We start from the raw sequence: 18,102 nt of genomic DNA on the forward strand, positions 1-18,102 counted from the left end.
AAGATTCGGAGAACAGGTTGCCATTCTGGATTGCCCCAGGGGATGGTCCCGCACTCCTGGGGAGGAGTTGGCTTGCTGTCATGAACTGGAAATGGGGCGATGTCAATGCAATTTCTTCTGTGGAGCGAATATCATGCTCACAGGTCCTGGACAAATTTGACTCACTATTTCAACCCGGCATTGGCACTTTCATGGGGACCAAGGTAGTGATTCACATAAACCCGGATGCCAGGCCAGTACACCACAAGGCCAGAGCGGTGCCGTACGTGATGCGGGAAAAGATAGAAGGCAAATTGGACCGCCTGCTGAGAGAAGGCATCATCTCGCCAGTCGAATTCAGTGACTGAGCGAGCCCGATTGTGCCGGTGCTCAAGGCAGATGGGTCAGTCAGGATATGTGGTGATTACAAGGCCACCATCAATCGGGTGTCACTCCAAGACCAGTACCCACTACCGAGAGTGGAGGACCTCTTTGCGACGCTATCCGGTGGCAAACTTTTTTCAAAATTGGACCTGACCTCAGCTTACACGACCCAGGAGCTGGCGAGTGAGTCGAAGAAGCTGACCACCATCACGACACACAAGGGGTTGTTTGAATACAACAGATGTCCGTGCGGGATTCGCTCGGCCGCCGTGATCTTTCAACGAAACATGGAAAGTCTCCTCAAGTCGATTCCAAAGACGGTGGTTTTTCAAGACGACATCCTCATCACGGGTTGCGATACTGAAGAACACCTCCACAACTTGGAGGAGGTGCTACGCAGACTGGACCGGGTAGGTCTGCGACTGAAAAAGGCGAAGTACGTCTTCCTAGCTCCAGAGGTAGAATTCCAGAGGAGGAAGGTAGCAGCAGATGGGATCAGACCTATTGCGTCCAAAACAGAAGCGATCCAGATAGCACCCAGACCCCGTAACACGACGGAGGTGCTTTCGTTCCTGGGGCTCCTGAACTATTTCGGTAACTTTCTTCCCAAATTGAGCACGCTGTTAGAGCCGCTACACGTGCTCCTGCGCAAAGGTCATGAATGAGTCTGGGGGGACAGCCAGGAAAGGGCTTTTGATAGAGCACGCAATTTGTTATGCTCCAACAATCTGTTAACGCTACATGACCCATGTAAGAAACTTGTTTTAACGTGCGATGCATCGTCCTATGGGGTCGGGTGTGTGTTGCAGCATGTCAATGCCAAGGGTCAGTTACAGCCGGTAGCTTATGCCTCCAGAAGTCTGTCCCAGCAGAACAGGGCTACGGGATGGTAGAAATGGAAGCGCTTTCATGTGTATATGCAGTAAAAAAAAATGCACCAGTACCTGTTTGGCAGGAAATTTGAGCTGGAGACAGATCACAAACCCCAAACGTCCCTTTTGGCCGACAACAAGGCCATAAATGCAAATGCGTCAGCCCGCATACAGAGGTGGGCACTCACGTTAGCCGCCTATGACTATACAATTCGGCACAGACCGGGCACTGAAAACTGCGCCGATGTACTCAGCAGGCTCCCACTTGCCACCACCGAGGGGGAAACCAAGCATGCTGCTGAGATGGTCATGGCTGTTGAAGCTTTCGAAAGCGAAGGCTCACCCGTGACAGCCCGTCAGATCAAAGTCTCGGCAAATAGAGACCCGCTACTGTCTTTAGTCAAGAAATATGTCCTGAATGGGGCTGGGCAGCCACGTACAGGGCATGTCCTGAGGAATTCAAACCATTGCACAGGCGCAAGAATGAACTCTCGATTCCGGTCGATTGCCTACTATGGGGAAACCGAGTAATCATGCCCCAGATGGGCAGAGAGGTGTTCATCTGAGAACTCCACAATGAGCACCCGGGCATTGTCATGATGAAGGCAATTGCGAGGTCACACGTTTGGTGGCCAGGGATAAATGCAGACCTGGAACTTTGTGTTCGCAGGTGCAACACGTGTGCCCAGCTGGGCAATGCACCCAGGGAAGCCCCCCTTCGACCCTGGTCCTGGCCCACCAAGCCATGGTCACGCATCCATGTGGACTACGCAGGTCCTTTCATGGGAAAAATGATTTTGGTTGTAGTAGACGCCTACTCCAAATGGATCGAGTGTGACATTCTCAATTCAAGCACATCCTCTGCCACGGTAGAAAGTCTACAGGCAATGTTCGCCACCCATGGTCTACCGGTCGTCTTGGTCAGCGACAATGGCCCGTGCTTTACAAGCATTGAATTTAAGGACTTCATGGCAGGAAATGGCATCAACCATGTCAGAACAGCACTGTTCAAGCCGGCCCCAAACGGCCAGGCGGAACGAGCAGTGCAGATAATCAAACAGGGGATTCTCAGAATCCAAGGGGGTTCCCTATAAAGCTGCCCATCACGCCTCCTGTTGGCCAATAGATCCCGACCACACTCGCTCACAGGGGTTCCATCCACAGAGCTGCTAATGAAAAGGACGCTCAAAACCAGGTTATCCCTTATACACCCCACCAAGAAAGAAACTGTTGAGAGCAGACGTCAGTCACAATGTGACTACCATGACGGGAATGCGAGTGCGCAATGTATTGATGTCAATGACCCTGTCTTTGTCCTCAACTGCACTGCAGGCCCAAAATGGCTCACAGGCACTGTAATTGCCAAAGAGGGGAATAGGATTCTGGTAGTTAAACTTACCAATAGACACATCTGCCGCAAACACGTGGATCAAGCAAAGAGGAGGTTCAGCAACCCCATAGAAGAAGCAGAGGAAGAACACGATGTAGAGTTTACTCCACCACAGGTGACCGAACACCGGAACGAAGTGGAGGAGAGCCCAGTCACTGTGGGCAGTCCAGACAGGCCTGAGGCACCGCAAACAGCAGACACTCAGGCCAGCGCTCAACAACCGGAGCCCCAACTCAGGCGCTCTACAAGGGAGCGCAAACCACCAGAGAGACTTAACCTGTGATCCCAATAACACTTTGGGGGGGAGGTGATGTCATGTATTCAACTGTCATTGTAATCCATGTATCAACTGACCTAAGTTGTACACCGTGAAAACACTGACCACTAGGTGGTGAACTTGTGGGAGACACTCCTAACCTGGACTTTCAGGTATAAAAGGGGAAGCTCCATCCATCTTCTCCACTTCAGTGCTGGCTAATAAAGGTTACTGGTCACAGAGTGACCTTCTCTCTAGTATGGGCCTTGTGTGCATTTATACTGTATAGTAAGGACATATTATCATATAAAGAATTCATGACCCACAATGGGATCAAACATGTCACCTCGGCCCCCTTTTAAACTAACCTCCAATGGGCATGCAGAGCGGGCAGTACAAACCATCAAACAGAGCCTTAAATGAATCACAGAAGGTTCACTCCAAACCCGCCTGTCCAGAGTACTGCTCAGCTACCGCATGAGACCCCACTCGCTCACAGAGGTGCCCCCGGCTGAGCTACTCATGAAAAGGACACTTAAAACCAGACTCTCGCTGGTTCACCCGTTCCTGCATGATCAGGTAGAGAGCAGGCGGCAGCAACAAAATGTAAACGATGGTCGCGCCACTGTGTCACGGGAAATTGATCTGAATGACCCTGTGTATGTGCTAAACTATGGACATGGTCCCAAGTGGATCGCGGGCACGGTGATAACTAAAGAAGGGAGTAGGTTGTTTGTAGTCAAACTAGAAAATGGACAAATTTGCAGAAAGCACCTGGACCAAACGAGGCTGCGGTTCACAGATGGCCCTGAACAACCCACAGCAGACACCATCTTTTTCGAGCCCACAACACACACCCAAAGGATCAATGACACCACCCCGATCCAGGAAATTGAACCCTTCACACCCAGCAAGGCCAGGCTCACCCAGCAGCCCTGCAGGGCCAACACACGCCAGCCCAGCGAGGGCACAGCCAACACACCAGAACAGACATTTGTACCGAGGCGGTCCACCAGGGAAAGAACGGCTCCCGACCGCCTCACCTTGTAAATAGTTTTCACTTTGACTTTTTGTTGGGGGGGGGGAAGTGATGTTGTGTATCTGTAAAGCATGCACTTCCATGTTCCGCCACCAGGGAGCGCATTCCCTGAAGTCCCAAGGGATCCCAGCATCCCTTGGGAGCACTGCATATAAGCCGGCCCTTAAGGCCTGTTCCTCACTCTGGAGTGTCTTCATAAAGGCTGAGGTCACTGTTACTTTAACCTCCCAGTGTGCAGTTTCATCTGTGTTCGGAACACAATAGTAACAAGGAGGGTCGATGAGGGTGGTGCATTTGATGTAGTCTACATGGATTTTAGCAAGGCTTTTGACAAGATCCCACATGGCAGAAAAGTAAAAGCCCATGGGATCCAAGGGAAAATAGCAAATTGGAGCCAAAATTGGCTCAGTGGCAGGAAGGAAAGGATAATGGTCCATGGATGTTTTTGCGACGAGAAGGTTGTTTCCAGTGGTGTTCCGCTGGGCTCAGTACAAGGTCTCTTGCTTTTTGTAGTCCAGGTGCAGCATTCAGTGGAGTTCTGGAATCCAGACCGATCGGTGACAGGGTCGTCCGGAGTCCGTAAAATGTTCCAGAATCTGGACCTGCCGACCTCGGGCCTTGCCTTGCTCCCACTGCCCTTACCTCACTGCCACCGCTCGCCTCGCCCGCCGCCGTTGCCCATACCTCAGGGCCTCCTCGCTGGCCCGTCCAAACACCTCCTCCTCAGCGGGGACCACCCGAACACCTCCTCCTCGACGGGGCCCCGCCCAACGACCTCATCGACGGGGCAGACCGGCCCGAACAGCTCCTCGGTGGGGACCACCCTCCACCCCCCTTTTTTTGACGATTTGAAGTCCGGAAATACCCGAACCTGGGCTCGGATATTTCAGGATTCGTTACGTCAGAATGACGATCAAAAGTCCAGAACAGCCTCAGGTTCTGGATTCTCGATGATTTAGACTTCAATATAGGGGATATGATGAAGAAGTTTTCATATGATACAAAAATTAGCCGTGTGCTTGATCGCGAGCAAGAAATCTGGACTGTTGGAACAATGAACTGGTCAGGTGGGCAGAAATTAGGCAAATTTAATTCAATCTGGAAAAGTGTGAGGTACTGCATTTGGGGAGGGCAAACAAGGCAAGGAAATACACAATAAATGGTAGAATATCCAAGTGTAGAGGACCAAAGGGACCTTGGAGTCCATGTCTACATATCTCTGAATGTAGCAGGCCAGGTAGATAAAGTGGTTAAGAAGGCATACTGGATACTTTCCTTTATTAGCTGAGGCATAGAATATATCAAATCTGGCACCAAGCTTATGGTCTACAGGGCTGTACTGATACCCGCCCTTCTGTATGGTTCAGAGACATGGACCACATACAGCAGACACCTCAAATCACCGGAGAAATACCACCAACGATGTCTCCGCAAGATCCTGCAAATCCCCTGGGGGGATAGACGCATCAACGTCAGTGTTCTCGATCAGGCCAACATCTTAAGCATCGAAGCACTGAACGCACTCGACCAGCTCCGTTGGGCGGGCCACATTGTCCGCCTGCCCGACGCAAGACTTCCAAAGCAAGCGCTCTCCTCGGAACTCCTACAGGGCAGGCGATACCCAGGTGGCAGAGGAAACGTTTCAAGGACATCTTCAAAGTCTCCTTGATAAAGTGCAAACATCCACCCTACACCTGGGAGTCCCTGGCCAAAGACTGCCCTAAGTGGAGAAAGAGCATCCGGGAGAGCGCTGAGCAACTCGAGTCTCGTCGTCGAGAGTATGCAGAAAGCAAGCACAGGCAGCGGAAGGAGCGTGCGGCAAACCAGACTCCCCACCCACCCTTTCCTTCAACGACTCTGTCCCACCTGTGACAGAGACTGTAATTCCTGTATTGGACTGTACAGTCACCTGAGAACTCACTTTTAAGAGTGGAAGCAAGTCTTCCTTGATTTCGAGGGACTGATAAATGATGAAGAAAATATAAGAGCAGGGAGGTTAAGCTAGAACTGTATAACACACTAGTTCGGCCACAGATAGAGTACTGCATACAGTTCTGGTCACCACATTACAAGAAAGATGTGATTGCATTGGAGAGGGTACAGAGGAGGTTTACGAGGATATTGCCAGGATTGGAGAATTTTAGCTCTGAGGAAAGATTGGATCGGCTGGGTCAATAACCAGGGGGCAGAGATTTGAAGTAATTAATAGAAGGATTAGAGGAGAATTGAGGAGAAATTTTTTCATTCAGAGGGCAGTGGGGGTCTGGGACTTACTGCCTGAAAGGGTGGTAGAGGCAGAAACCTTAATCGCGTTTAAAAAGTGCTTGGATATGCACTTGAAGTGCCGTAATCTACAAGGCTACGGACCAAGAGCTGGAAAGTGGGCTTAGGCTGGATAGCTCTAGTTCAGTCTGCACAGACACGATGGGCCGAATGGTCCTCGATCTTGACACAGTCTTGATCCAGAAATCGATGCAAGGGTCGAATGCCGGAGGAGTGGCCAATGGATGCCCCCAATAGTAAGGGAGCATTTAACTGAATATGGCACCAAGGAGCCCTAGCAAGGCTGAGGTCAACAGGGATCAGGGAGAAAACCCTTCAGGTAAAAAGAAAAAGACTAACATTTGTATAGCGCCTTTCAAGACCACCGGAAGTCTCAAAGCGTTTTACAGGCAATGAAGTTCTTTTTGAAGTGTCGTCACTGTTGTAATGTGGGAAACACAGCAGCTAATCTGCGCACAGCAAACTCCCACAAACAGCAAGGCGATAATAAACAGATAATCTGTTTTTGTTATGTTGATTGAGGGATAAATATTGGCCAAGACACCAGGGATAACTCTATTGTTCTTCTTCGAAATCGTGCCATGGGATCTTTTACGTTCACCTTAGCGAGCGGACGGGGTCTCAGTTTAACGGCACCACCGACAGTGCAGATTACCTCAGCACTGCACTGCAGTGTTTGACTGGATTTATGTGCTCAAGTCCCTGGAGTGGACTTGAAGCTACAACCTTCTGAAGGTGTGGAGTCATATCTGACACAAAGGAAGATGGTCATGGTTGTGAGTCATTCATTGCAGCTCGGGAGTAGCTCAGAGCATTGTATGTGGCCCAAACTACCTTTAACTGCTTCAGCAATGACCTTTCCTCTACAAGGTCAGGAATGGCGTTGTTCACAATTGAATTTATGGAATTCATCTCCATTCGTAACTCCTCCAATAATGAAGCAGACCATGCCAGCCTACACAGCAGGACCCTAATAGCAGAGACTGATCCCACTGAGCCTCTTCACCGCACACAAGACTCAAGTCAGGAGTACAATGGAATGCTCATCACAAACCTCAGTATGTGCAGCTGCAATACCAAAGAAGCTTGTTGCCATTCAGGACAGAACAATCCACTTATTAAGCATCCCTGACACTGGGCTCAATATCCAACCCTAGTGCACTGTAGTTGTAGTAGGAATGCTCTGCAGAATGCACAAGAACAATTTGTCAAGCATACTTTGACAGCATCACCAAGCCCTGTGTCCTCTCCTACCAAGGACAAAAACAGCAAAACTCTGGGAGCACCATCAACTCCAAGTTTCCCTCCAAATCACACACCATCCTGATTTGGACATATATCACTGCTTCATCATCGCTGGGTCAAAATATTTGAATTTCCTACATAACATCAACATGAGGGTAGCAGCAACACAATGACTGCAACGGTTCACAGATAAGGTCCGCCATCACCTTCTCCGGGCAAGTAGGGGATGAGCAATATATATGATTTTGTCACCATTGCTCACATTACAGAAAAAAATAACTTCAAGGAAACTTAGGAAAATTAAAATCTATAAATGAAGAACTCTACCTGTACACATTTTAAGAATCCTTGATGCTAATACTGGAAAGTGGAGAGGAAAAAGTGTTCCTAACAATGAGACCCGTCAACTACAGGAGCACATTTCACCATAAGTTGATCAGTAAAGCTCTAATTTGAAAGCCACAAAACATCAGTTAAAAATTCACACCATTGTGGACCCCACCTTACTTATCATACGTAAGATCTTGAGCAAAAAGTACATTTTAGTAACTGCCCTTTTTCCAATTTGATGTTATGATCTTTTGAAAGTCTGATGGGGAATGAAAAATATAAAGTAAATATTTTCATTTTACAAGTCAGATAGGAGATCATTTTCAACTTGGCGTCAGAGCATGAAGCACATATTTCAGGTCAAGTGCCCGATTTCCTTTCCAATAATTTAAATATAGAGGATAATTGGGCAGTTTCTGTGAGGGATGCCTGACCTGCAACATCACTTTTACATTCCAGCAGTACATTGAAAATTACCCACCAATAAATCTCAATGAGGCAATGTTAACTAAAAAGACAATACAAAAATGGCTTACAAAAGATCTGATTTACCAGGTGAACTATCTGCCGCAAGTCCTAAGGTCAAGATCGCAATGTGAAAAATGTACAGATTCAATACATTTCATTTTTACTTTAGTTAATAAACTAAGAACTGAACAATGACTCAACTATAATTAAACAGGTAGGAAAACTACCAATGAATGAATCACATAATGTTATATTAAACAATAATTTCAAACACAACATTAACAGTGCATATTAAACAGTCACACATACCTGTACTGGTGCTAGTAACAAAGGTACTAGGTGCTGAACTAACTGGAATGTGGCCATTGACTTGTTTCATCCTCTTCAAGTGAGACCTCCCATTATAATGAACCTCAGCTTGTGCGGCCGAGTTAAGCTGAATGTTACACACTTCACACAATGCTAGTCTTATTTTTCTTTTCTCAATGTTCAATTGATAGTCCAGGTATTCACTACTTAGTATCTTCCCATCATTGTAAGTATAAAGATCTGCTGAATTCATCATGACATCTTCAGCAATATGTTCAGAACTCAGTGGCCGCTTTATATCTGCAAAGATTTAAACAAAAGACATTTTGGATATCAGATCACAGAATAAATGTAATTCTTAAATTAAATGTGACAACTTGGAGACTGCAACTTTAAAAAAACAATACTACTATAGATACATAGAAACACAGAAAATAGATGCAGGAGTAGGCCATTCGGCCCTTCGAGCCTGCACCGCCATTCAATGAGTTCATGGCTGAACATGCAACTTCAGTACCCCATTCCTGCTTTCTCGCCATACCCCTTGATCCCCCTAGTGGTAAGGACTACATCTAACTCCTTTTTGAATATATTTAGTGAATTGACCTCAACAACTTTCTGTGGTAGAGAATTCCACAGGTTCACCACTCTCTGGGTGAAGAAGATTATCCTCATCTCGGTCCTAAATGGCTTACCCCTTATTCTTAGACTGTGACCCCTGATTCTGGACTTCCCCAACATTGGGAACATTCTTCCTGCATCTAACCTGTCTAAACCCGTCAGAATTTTAAACGTTTCTATGAGATCCCCTCTCATTCCTCTGAACTCCAGTGACTACAAGCCCAGTTGATCCAGTCTTTCTTGATATGTCAGTCCTGCCATCCCGGGAATCAGTCTGGTGAACCTTCGCTGCACTCCCTCAATAGCAAGAATGTCCTTCCTGAAGTTAGGAGACCAAAACTGTACACAATACTCCAGGTGTGGCCTCACCAAGGCCCTGTACAACTGTAGTAACACCTCCCTGCCCCTGTACTCAAATCCCCTCGCTTTGAAGGCCAACATGCCATTTGCTTTCTTAACTGCCTGCTGTACCTGCATGCCAACCTTCAATGACTGATGTACCATGACACCCAGGTCTCGTTGCACCTCTCCTTTTACTAATCTGTCACCATTCAGATAATAGTCTGTCTCTCTGTTTTTACCACCAAAGTGGATAATCTCACATTTATCTACATTATACTTCATCTGCCATGCATTTGCCCTCTCACCTAACCTATCCAAATCACTCTGCAACCTCATAGCATCCTCCTCGCAGCTCACACTGCCACCCAACTTAGTGTCATCCACAAATTTGGAGATACGACATTTAATCCCCTCGTCTAAATCATTAATGTACAATGTAAACAGCTGGGGCCCCAGCACAGAACTTTGCAGTACCCCAATAGTCACTGCCTGCCATTCTGAAAAGTACCTATTTACTCCTACTCTTTGCTTCCTGTCTGACAACCAGTTCTCAATCCACGTCAGCACACTACCCCCAATCCCATGTGCTTTAACTTTGCACATTAATCTTGTGTGGGACCTTGTCGAAAGCCTTCTGAAAGTCCAAATACACCACATCAACTGGTTCTCCCTTGTCCACTCTACTGGAAACATCCTCAAAAAATTCCAGAAGATTTGTCAAGCATGATTTCCCTTTCACAAATCCATGCTGACTTGGACCAATCATGTCACCTCTTTCCAAATGCGTTGCTATGACATCCTTAATAATTGATTCCATCATTTTACCCACTACCGGTATGTCAGGCTGACCGGTCTATAATTCCCTGTTTTCTCTCTCCCTCCTTTTTTAAAAAGTAGGGTTACATTGGCTACCCTCCACTCCATAGGAACTGATCCAGAGTCGATGGAAAATGACTGTCAATGCATCCGTTATTTCCAAGGCCACCTCCTTAAGTACACTGGGATGCAGTCCATCATGCCCTGGGGATTTATGAGCCTTCAATCCCATCAATATTTAAGAATGTGTACTGTTAAACACAACTGCCTGGGTTTTGCAGTAATAATAACGATGAGGTGATCAGCGCTCACCATTATTAAGGGGTAAATTGGACAGCAACTTCTAGCGTCCACATATGCACAGTTAAACGTGGAAATACGGAAGCTGCTGTCAGAGATTAACCACTCCACCACAGGGTGTGCTGTTGCAGTCCTCACCGATAGACTCGGTAATGTGATTACTGCAATGGTAAGAACTTATTGTACTTGCCCACTAGTTTTTCACAAAAGATGGTTGGAAAAAGTTAGGGCTGGTGCATTCAGCAGTAAGTGAGTTTTTAACGGCGTGGTAAGTGCTAATTATTGCTGAACAAACCCCCTGGCCCTGAAAAGTTTTACATATGTGGAGTTCCATTCCCACATTAGAAAATTAGTGTTGGAGATTTTTTTTTTAACTTTTTCTGTCTGTCTCTTATCTCTCTCCCTTAATCTCATCTGCATTCCCCAATTTTTATTTCGCTTTCTGTACATCATTTAAATCTAATTTATATTTCTTGCTTTATAATTCCTGGTTTGAACTGTGTGTGTCTCAGTGAGGATTCTTCAATCTGATTCGTTGAAGAGCCTCACTGTTTCTTGCCCTATTTACAAATGCCACAGATCCCCTGTAGAGAGTGCTGCACTGGAACAGACACCGGATTTGTGGAAATCTCCGCTGACAAGCCTGTGGAAAATCTGTGGGCAGTTGTCGGCGAGGTGAATGGAAAGCCGTTCCTTTGCCGCTGAGAGCAAAATCTGGAAGAATGTTCCTCTTATACATTGTGTCCACAAGTTAAATGTGTTGTGCATCTGTAAAGCATGCACTCCCATGTTCCATCACCAGGGAGCGCTCCCCTGAAGTCCCAAGGGATCCCAGCATCCCTTGGGAGCACTGTATATAAGCCGGCCCCGAAGGCCTGTTCCTCACTCTGGAGTGTCTTATTAAAGACTGAGGTCACAGTTACATTAACCTCCCTGTGTGCGGCCTCATCTGTGTAAGGAACACAATAACTGGCGACGAAAATATGAATCCAACGCAAAGTTGCAGCAAACTGTGGGCATCCTGGAGAAGTTCTCGGAGGGTGAGGACTGGGAAGCCTATGTTGAACGGCTAGACCAGTACTTTGTAGCCAATGAGCTGGATGGAGAAGGAAGCGATGCAAAAAGGAGAGCGGTCCTCCTCAGTCTGCAGGGCACCGACCTACAGCCTCATGAAGAATCTTCTGGCTCCGGTGTAACCCACAGATAAGTTGTCTGAGGAGCTGTGTGCACTGGTTTGGGAGCATATTAACCCGTGCGAGAGTGTGTTGATGGCGAGGTATCGGTTCTACACAGGCCAGTGATCTGAAGGTCAGGAAGTGGCGAGCTACGTCGCCGAGCTAAGGCGACTTGCAGGACAATGTGAGTTTGATGGCGACCTGGAGCAAATGCTCAGAGACATTTTTGTACTGTGCATTGTCCACGAGACCATCCTACGAAAACTTTTGACTGCAGAGACACAGACCCTCAGTAAGGCCATTGCGATAGCACAGGCGTTTATGTCCACCAGTGATAACACCAAACAAATCTCTCAGCACACGAGTGCTAGCAATGTTCATAAATTAACTGGAACTGTGTTTGCGAGCAGAAATGTACAGGACAGAAATCACAAGTCTGCAACTGCCAGCAGGCCTCAGGTGACCCAGATGACTCAGAGTCCCCAACAAAGGATGAATGCAAGGCAATTCACACCTTGTTGGCGTTGTGGAGGTTTCCAATCAGCCCATTCATGCCGCTTCGAAGGGTATGCTTGCAAGAGCTGTGGAACAATGGGGCACCTCCAACGAGCTTGCAAACGAGCTGCAAGCTCTGCAAAACCTGCTAACCACCACATGGCAGAGGAAGATCGATCCATGGTGGATCAAAGCAATTTCGAGCCTCAGAGAGAGGAGGCAGATGTTGAAGTACACGCGGTGCACACATTTGAGACGAAGTGGCCACCTATAATGCTAAATCTAAAATTGAATGGCTTACCCGTAGCCATGGAATTGGACACTGGCACTAGCCAATCCATCATGAGTAAAATGATGTTTGAGAGACTGTGGTGCAACAAGGCACTCAGACCAGCCCTGAGCCCTATCCACACGAAACTGAGAACGTACACCAAAGAGCTCATCACTGTCCTGGGCAGCGCCATGGTCAAGGTCACATATGAGGGCACGGTGTACGAACTGCCGCTCTGGATTGTCCGCGACGATGACCCCACATAGCTTGGAAGGAGCTGGCTGGGCAAAATATGCTGGAATTGGGATGACATTGCGAGCGCTATCACATGTCGATGAGGCTTCATGTACCCAGGTTCTTAACAAATTTCTGTCCCTTTTTGAGCCAGGCATTGGAAACTTTTCCGGGGCGAAGGTGCAGATTCACTTGGTCCCAGAGGCACTATCCATTCACCACAAGGCGCAAGCAGTACCTCACATGATGAGGGAGAGAGTGGAAATCGAGCTGGACAGGCTGCAACGCGAGGGCATCATCTCCCCAGTGGAATTCAGTGAGTGGACCAGCCCGATTATTCCAGTACGCAAAAGTGATGGCACGGTCAGGATTTGCGCTGATTATAAAGTAACTATTAATCATTTCTCGCGACAGGACCAATACCCACTACCGAAGGCAACCGACCTATTTGCGACACTGGCAGGAGGCAAGACGTTCACCAAGCTCGACCTGACTTCGGCCTACATGACGCAGGACCTGGAGGAGTCTTCGAAGGGCCTCACCTGCATCAACACGCACAAGGGAGTGTTCATCTACAATAGATGCCCGTTTGGAATTCGGTCGGCTGCAGCAATCTTTCAGAGAAATTTGGAGAGCCTACTCAAGTCGGTACCACACACGGTGGTCTTTCAGGAAGACATATTGGTCACGGGTCGAGACATCGCCGAGCACCTACAAAACCTGGATCGTGTAGGGCTGCGGCTGAAGAGGTCGAAATGCGTCTTCATGGCAACAGAAGTGGAGTTTTTGGGGAGAAAGATCGCGGCAGATGGCATTCGGCCCACAGACGGCAAGACAGAGGCTGTCAGGAACGCACCAAGGCCACAGAACGTCACGGAGCTGCGGTCGTTCCTGGGACTCCTCAACTATTTTGGTAACTTCCTACCGGGGTTAAGCACCCTCTTAGAGCCGCTACATGTGTTATTGCGCAAAGGTGAGAACTGGATATGGGGGGAAAAAAACAAGTCATTGCCTTTGAGAAAGCCAGAAACATTTTATGCTTCAACAAGCTGCTTGTATTGTATAACCCGTGTAAAAGACTTGTGCTGGCATGTGATGCGTCGTTGTACGGAGTCAGGTGTGTATCACAAGCTAACGTTGCGGGGAAGTTGCAACTTGTCGCCTATGCTTCCAGGAGCTTGTCTAAGGCCAAGTGGGTCGATGGCATGATTGAGAAAGAGGCATTAGCATGTGTGTTCAGGGTAAAGAAAATGCATCAGTACCTGTTTGGCCTCAAATTTGAGCTGGAAACCGATCACAAGCCCCTCACATCCCTGTTCGTGAAAAACAAGGGGATAAATATTAATGCCTCAGCCCGCATACAAAGGTGGGCACCCGCGCTATCAGCGTATAACTATACCATCCGCCACAGGCCAGGCACCGAGAACTGTGCGGATGCTCTCAGTCGGCTACCAGTACCCACCACGGGGGTGGAAATGGCACAGCCTGCAAACTTGTTGATGGTGGCGCAGCCCGCAGATTTGTTGCTGGTCATGGAAGCGTTTGAAAATGATAAATCACCTGTCACGGCCCACCAGATTAGGACTTGGACCAGCCAAGATCCTCTGCTGTCCCGAGTAAAAAACTCTGCACTGCATGGGAGCTGGGCCAGCATACCCGTTGAAATACAAGAGCTAATCAAGCCGTTCCAGCGACGAAAGGACGAGCTGTCCATTCAGGCAGATTACCTGTTGTGGGGTAACTGCGTAATGCTACCAAAAAAGGGCAGGGAGGCGTTCATCTCGGATCTCCACAGCACACACCCGGGAATAGTAATAATGAAAGCGATAGCCAGATCCCACGTGTGGTGGCCCGGTATCGACTCTGACTTAGAGTCCTGTGTATGGCAATGCAGCGTATGTACTCAGTTGAGCAACACGCCCAGAGAGGCACCACTAAGTTTGTGGTCCTGGCCCTCCAGAAAATTGTTGAGGATCCATGTTGACTACGCGGGCCCGTTTCTCGGTAAAATGTTCCTGGTGGTTGTGGATGCTTTTTCAAAATGGATTGAATGTGAAATAATGTCGGGAATTACCACCACTGCCACCATTGAAAGCCTGAGGGCCGTGTTTGCCATCCACGGCCTGCCTGACATACTGGTCAGTGACAACGGGCCATGTTTCACCAGTGCCGAATTTAAAGAATTCATGACCCACAATGGGATCAAACATGTCACCTCAGCCCCGTTTAAACCAGTCTCCAATGGGCAGGCAGAGCGGGCAGCACAAACCATCAAACAGAGCCTTAAACGAATCACAGAAGGCTCACCCCAAACCCGCCTGTCCAGAGTACTGCTCAGCTACCGCATGGAGTGCCCCCGGCTGAGCTACTCATGAAAAGGACACTTAAAACCAGACTCTCGCTGGTTCAAAATGTAAACAATGGTCGCGCCACTGTGTCACAGGAAATTGATCTGAATGACCCTGTGTATGTGCTAAACTATGGACATGGTCCCAAGTGGATCGCGGGCATGGTGACAGCTAAAGAAGGGAGTAGTGTGTTTGTAGTCAAACTAGACAATGGACAAATGTGCAGAAAGCACCTGCTCCAAACGAGGCTGCAGTTCACAGACTGCCCTGAACAACCCACAGCAGACACCACCTTTTGCGAGCCCACAACACACACCTAAAGGATCAACGACACCATACCGGACCAGGAAATTTAACCCATCACGCCCAACAGCCCAGCAAGGTCAGGCTCACCTGGCAGCCTTGCAGGGCCAACAACATGCCAGCCCAGCGAGGGCAGAGCCAACACACCAGAACAGACATTTGTACCGAGGCGTCCACCAGGAAAAGAAAGGCTCCCAACCGCCTCACCTTGTAAATAGTTTTCACTTTGACTTTGAAGGGGGGGGAAGTTATGTTGTGTATCTGCAAAGCATGCACTCCCATGTTCCACCACCAGGGAGTTCATCCCCTGAAGTCCCAAGGGATCCCAGCATCCCTTGGGAGCACTGTATATAAGCCGGCCCCTAAGGCCTGTTCCTCACTCTGGAGTATCTTATTCAAGACTGAGGTCACTGTTACTTTAACCTCCCTGTGTGCAGCCTCATCTGTGTTCGGAACACAATAAAATGTGCAATAACCATCGAATGTCTGTTGTATGTGATATTATAACTGGCCAGGATTTTGCACTCAGACTAGAACAAAAGATCATTCACAATGAAAAATCAATCATCATATCAGACAATTTACCAATCAACACTCTCCAGAATGCTCTTAAACAACAATAAACAATAACTCCCTCTTGAATATGTCTAACGAAATGGCATCAACAACTCTCTGCAGTAGAGAATTCCATAGGTTAACAACTCTCTGAGTGAAGAAGTTTCTCCTCATCTCGGTCCTAAATGGCTTACTCCTTTATCCTTAAGACTGTGACCCCTGGTTCTGGACATCCCCAACATCAGGTACATTCTTCCTGCATCGAACCTGTCTAGTCCTGTCAGAATTTTATATGTTTCTATGAGATCCCCTCTCATTCTTCTCAACTCCAGTGAATACAGGCCCAGTGAATCCAGTCTCTCCTCATATGTCAGTCCTGCCATCCCGGTAATCAGTCTGGTGAACCTTCGCTGCACTCCCTCAACAGCAAGAATGTTCTTCCTCAGATTAGGAGACCAAAATTGAACACAATATTCCAGGTGAGGCCTCACCAAGGCCCTGTACAACTGCAGTAAGACGTCCCTGCTCCGATACTCAAATCCCCTAGCTATGAAGGCCAACATGCCATTTGCTTTCTTCACCGCCTGTTGGACCTGCATGCCAACTTTCAATGACTGATGTACCATGACACCCAAGTCTCGTTGCACCTCCCCTTTTCCTAATCTGTCACCATTCAGATAATATTCTGCCTTCCTGTTTTTGCCACCCAAGTGGATAACCTCATATTTATCCACATTATACTACATCTGCCATGCATTTGCCCACTCACCTAACCTGTCCAAGTCACCCTGCAGCCTCTTAGCATCCTCCTCACAGCTCACACCTCCACCCAGCTTAGTGTCATCTGCAAACCTGGAGATATTACACTCAATTCCTTCATCTAAATCATTTGTGTATATTGTAAATAGCTGGGGTCCCAGCACTGAGCCCTGCGGCATCCCACTAGTCACTGCCTACCATTCTGAAAAGGACCCGTTTATTCCTACACTTCGCTTCCTGTCTGCCAGTTCTCTATCCACGTCAATACATTACCCCCAATACCATGTGCTTTAATTTTGCACACTAATCTCTGGTGTGGGACCTTGTCAAAAGCCTTTTGAAAGTTCAAATACACCACATCCACTGGTTCTCCCTTGTCAACTCTACTCGTTACATTCTCAAAAAATTCAAGAAGATTTATCAAGCATGATTTCCCTTTCATAAATCCATGCTGACTTGGAACGATCCTGTCACTGCTTTCCAAATGCGCTGCTATTTCATCTTTAATAATTGATTCCAACATTTTCCCCACTGCCGATGTCAGGTTAACCAGTCTATAATTCCCCGTTTTCTCTCCCTCCTTTTTTAAAAAGTGGTGTTACATTATCTACCCTCCAGTCCATTGAACTGATCCAGAGTCGATAGACTGCTGGAAAATGATCACCAATGCATCCACTATGTTATGTAATGATGTGTGTATCATCCTGGTATCTTAAATGTAATGTAAGCACTATGCCACACCACAGAGGGCGCTGTGGTGGGAAACCTGGAAGTACCTAGAACAGACACTATATAAGGCTGACCACCACACCTGAGAGGCACTCTGGAGCTGAACAATAAAGGACGAAGGTCACAACAGTTAGATTAACACCAGACCGTGTGGAGTCAGTGATTTGTGTGCTACATACACCACATTGGCAACGAGGAAGCGGACGAACTCCACGCAACCATGGCTACTCTGGGCTCGCTAAAGGATTTTACCGTGGGCAATGATTGGGAGGCCTTCACGGAAAGGCTCGAGTACTACTTCACAGCAAACGACCTGACGGAGGACACATACGCAATGAGAGAGAAGCGTAAGGCGATATTGCTCTCCAGTTGTGGAGATGAGGTTTCCTGTCTCGTCAGGGATTTGCTGGCACCCGGGAGCGCCAGGGACAAGTCATACGAGGAGCTGACTGAACTCATTCATGACCAGTTGAAACCGAAGGAGAGCATCCTCACGGCCAGATACAAATTTTACCATCACTGCAAACTGAGGGCCAGGATGTCACCAAATATGCTGCGGACCTCAGGAGACTCGTGGCGCCATGAGATTTTGGCGCACA

At 47.8% G+C, this 18,102-nt stretch overlaps 1 protein-coding gene across 3 annotated transcripts in view; it reads right to left on the bottom strand.

The window, feature by feature from the left end:
* Positions 1-18,102, bottom strand: part of znf385b (zinc finger protein 385B) — a 751,134-nt gene that overhangs the window by 553,744 nt on the left and 179,288 nt on the right. For all 3 annotated transcript variants that reach the window (XM_070874802.1, XM_070874804.1, XM_070874803.1), the window contains one exon: positions 8,556-8,855. In XM_070874802.1, the coding sequence (XP_070730903.1) occupies positions 8,556-8,811 (256 nt within the window). In that variant the 5' untranslated portion in view covers positions 8,812-8,855. The remainder of the gene's footprint in view (positions 1-8,555; positions 8,856-18,102) is intronic.

This window comes from Pristiophorus japonicus, chromosome 3 (assembly GCF_044704955.1).
Source record: "Pristiophorus japonicus isolate sPriJap1 chromosome 3, sPriJap1.hap1, whole genome shotgun sequence".
NCBI lineage: Eukaryota > Metazoa > Chordata > Chondrichthyes > Pristiophoridae > Pristiophorus > Pristiophorus japonicus.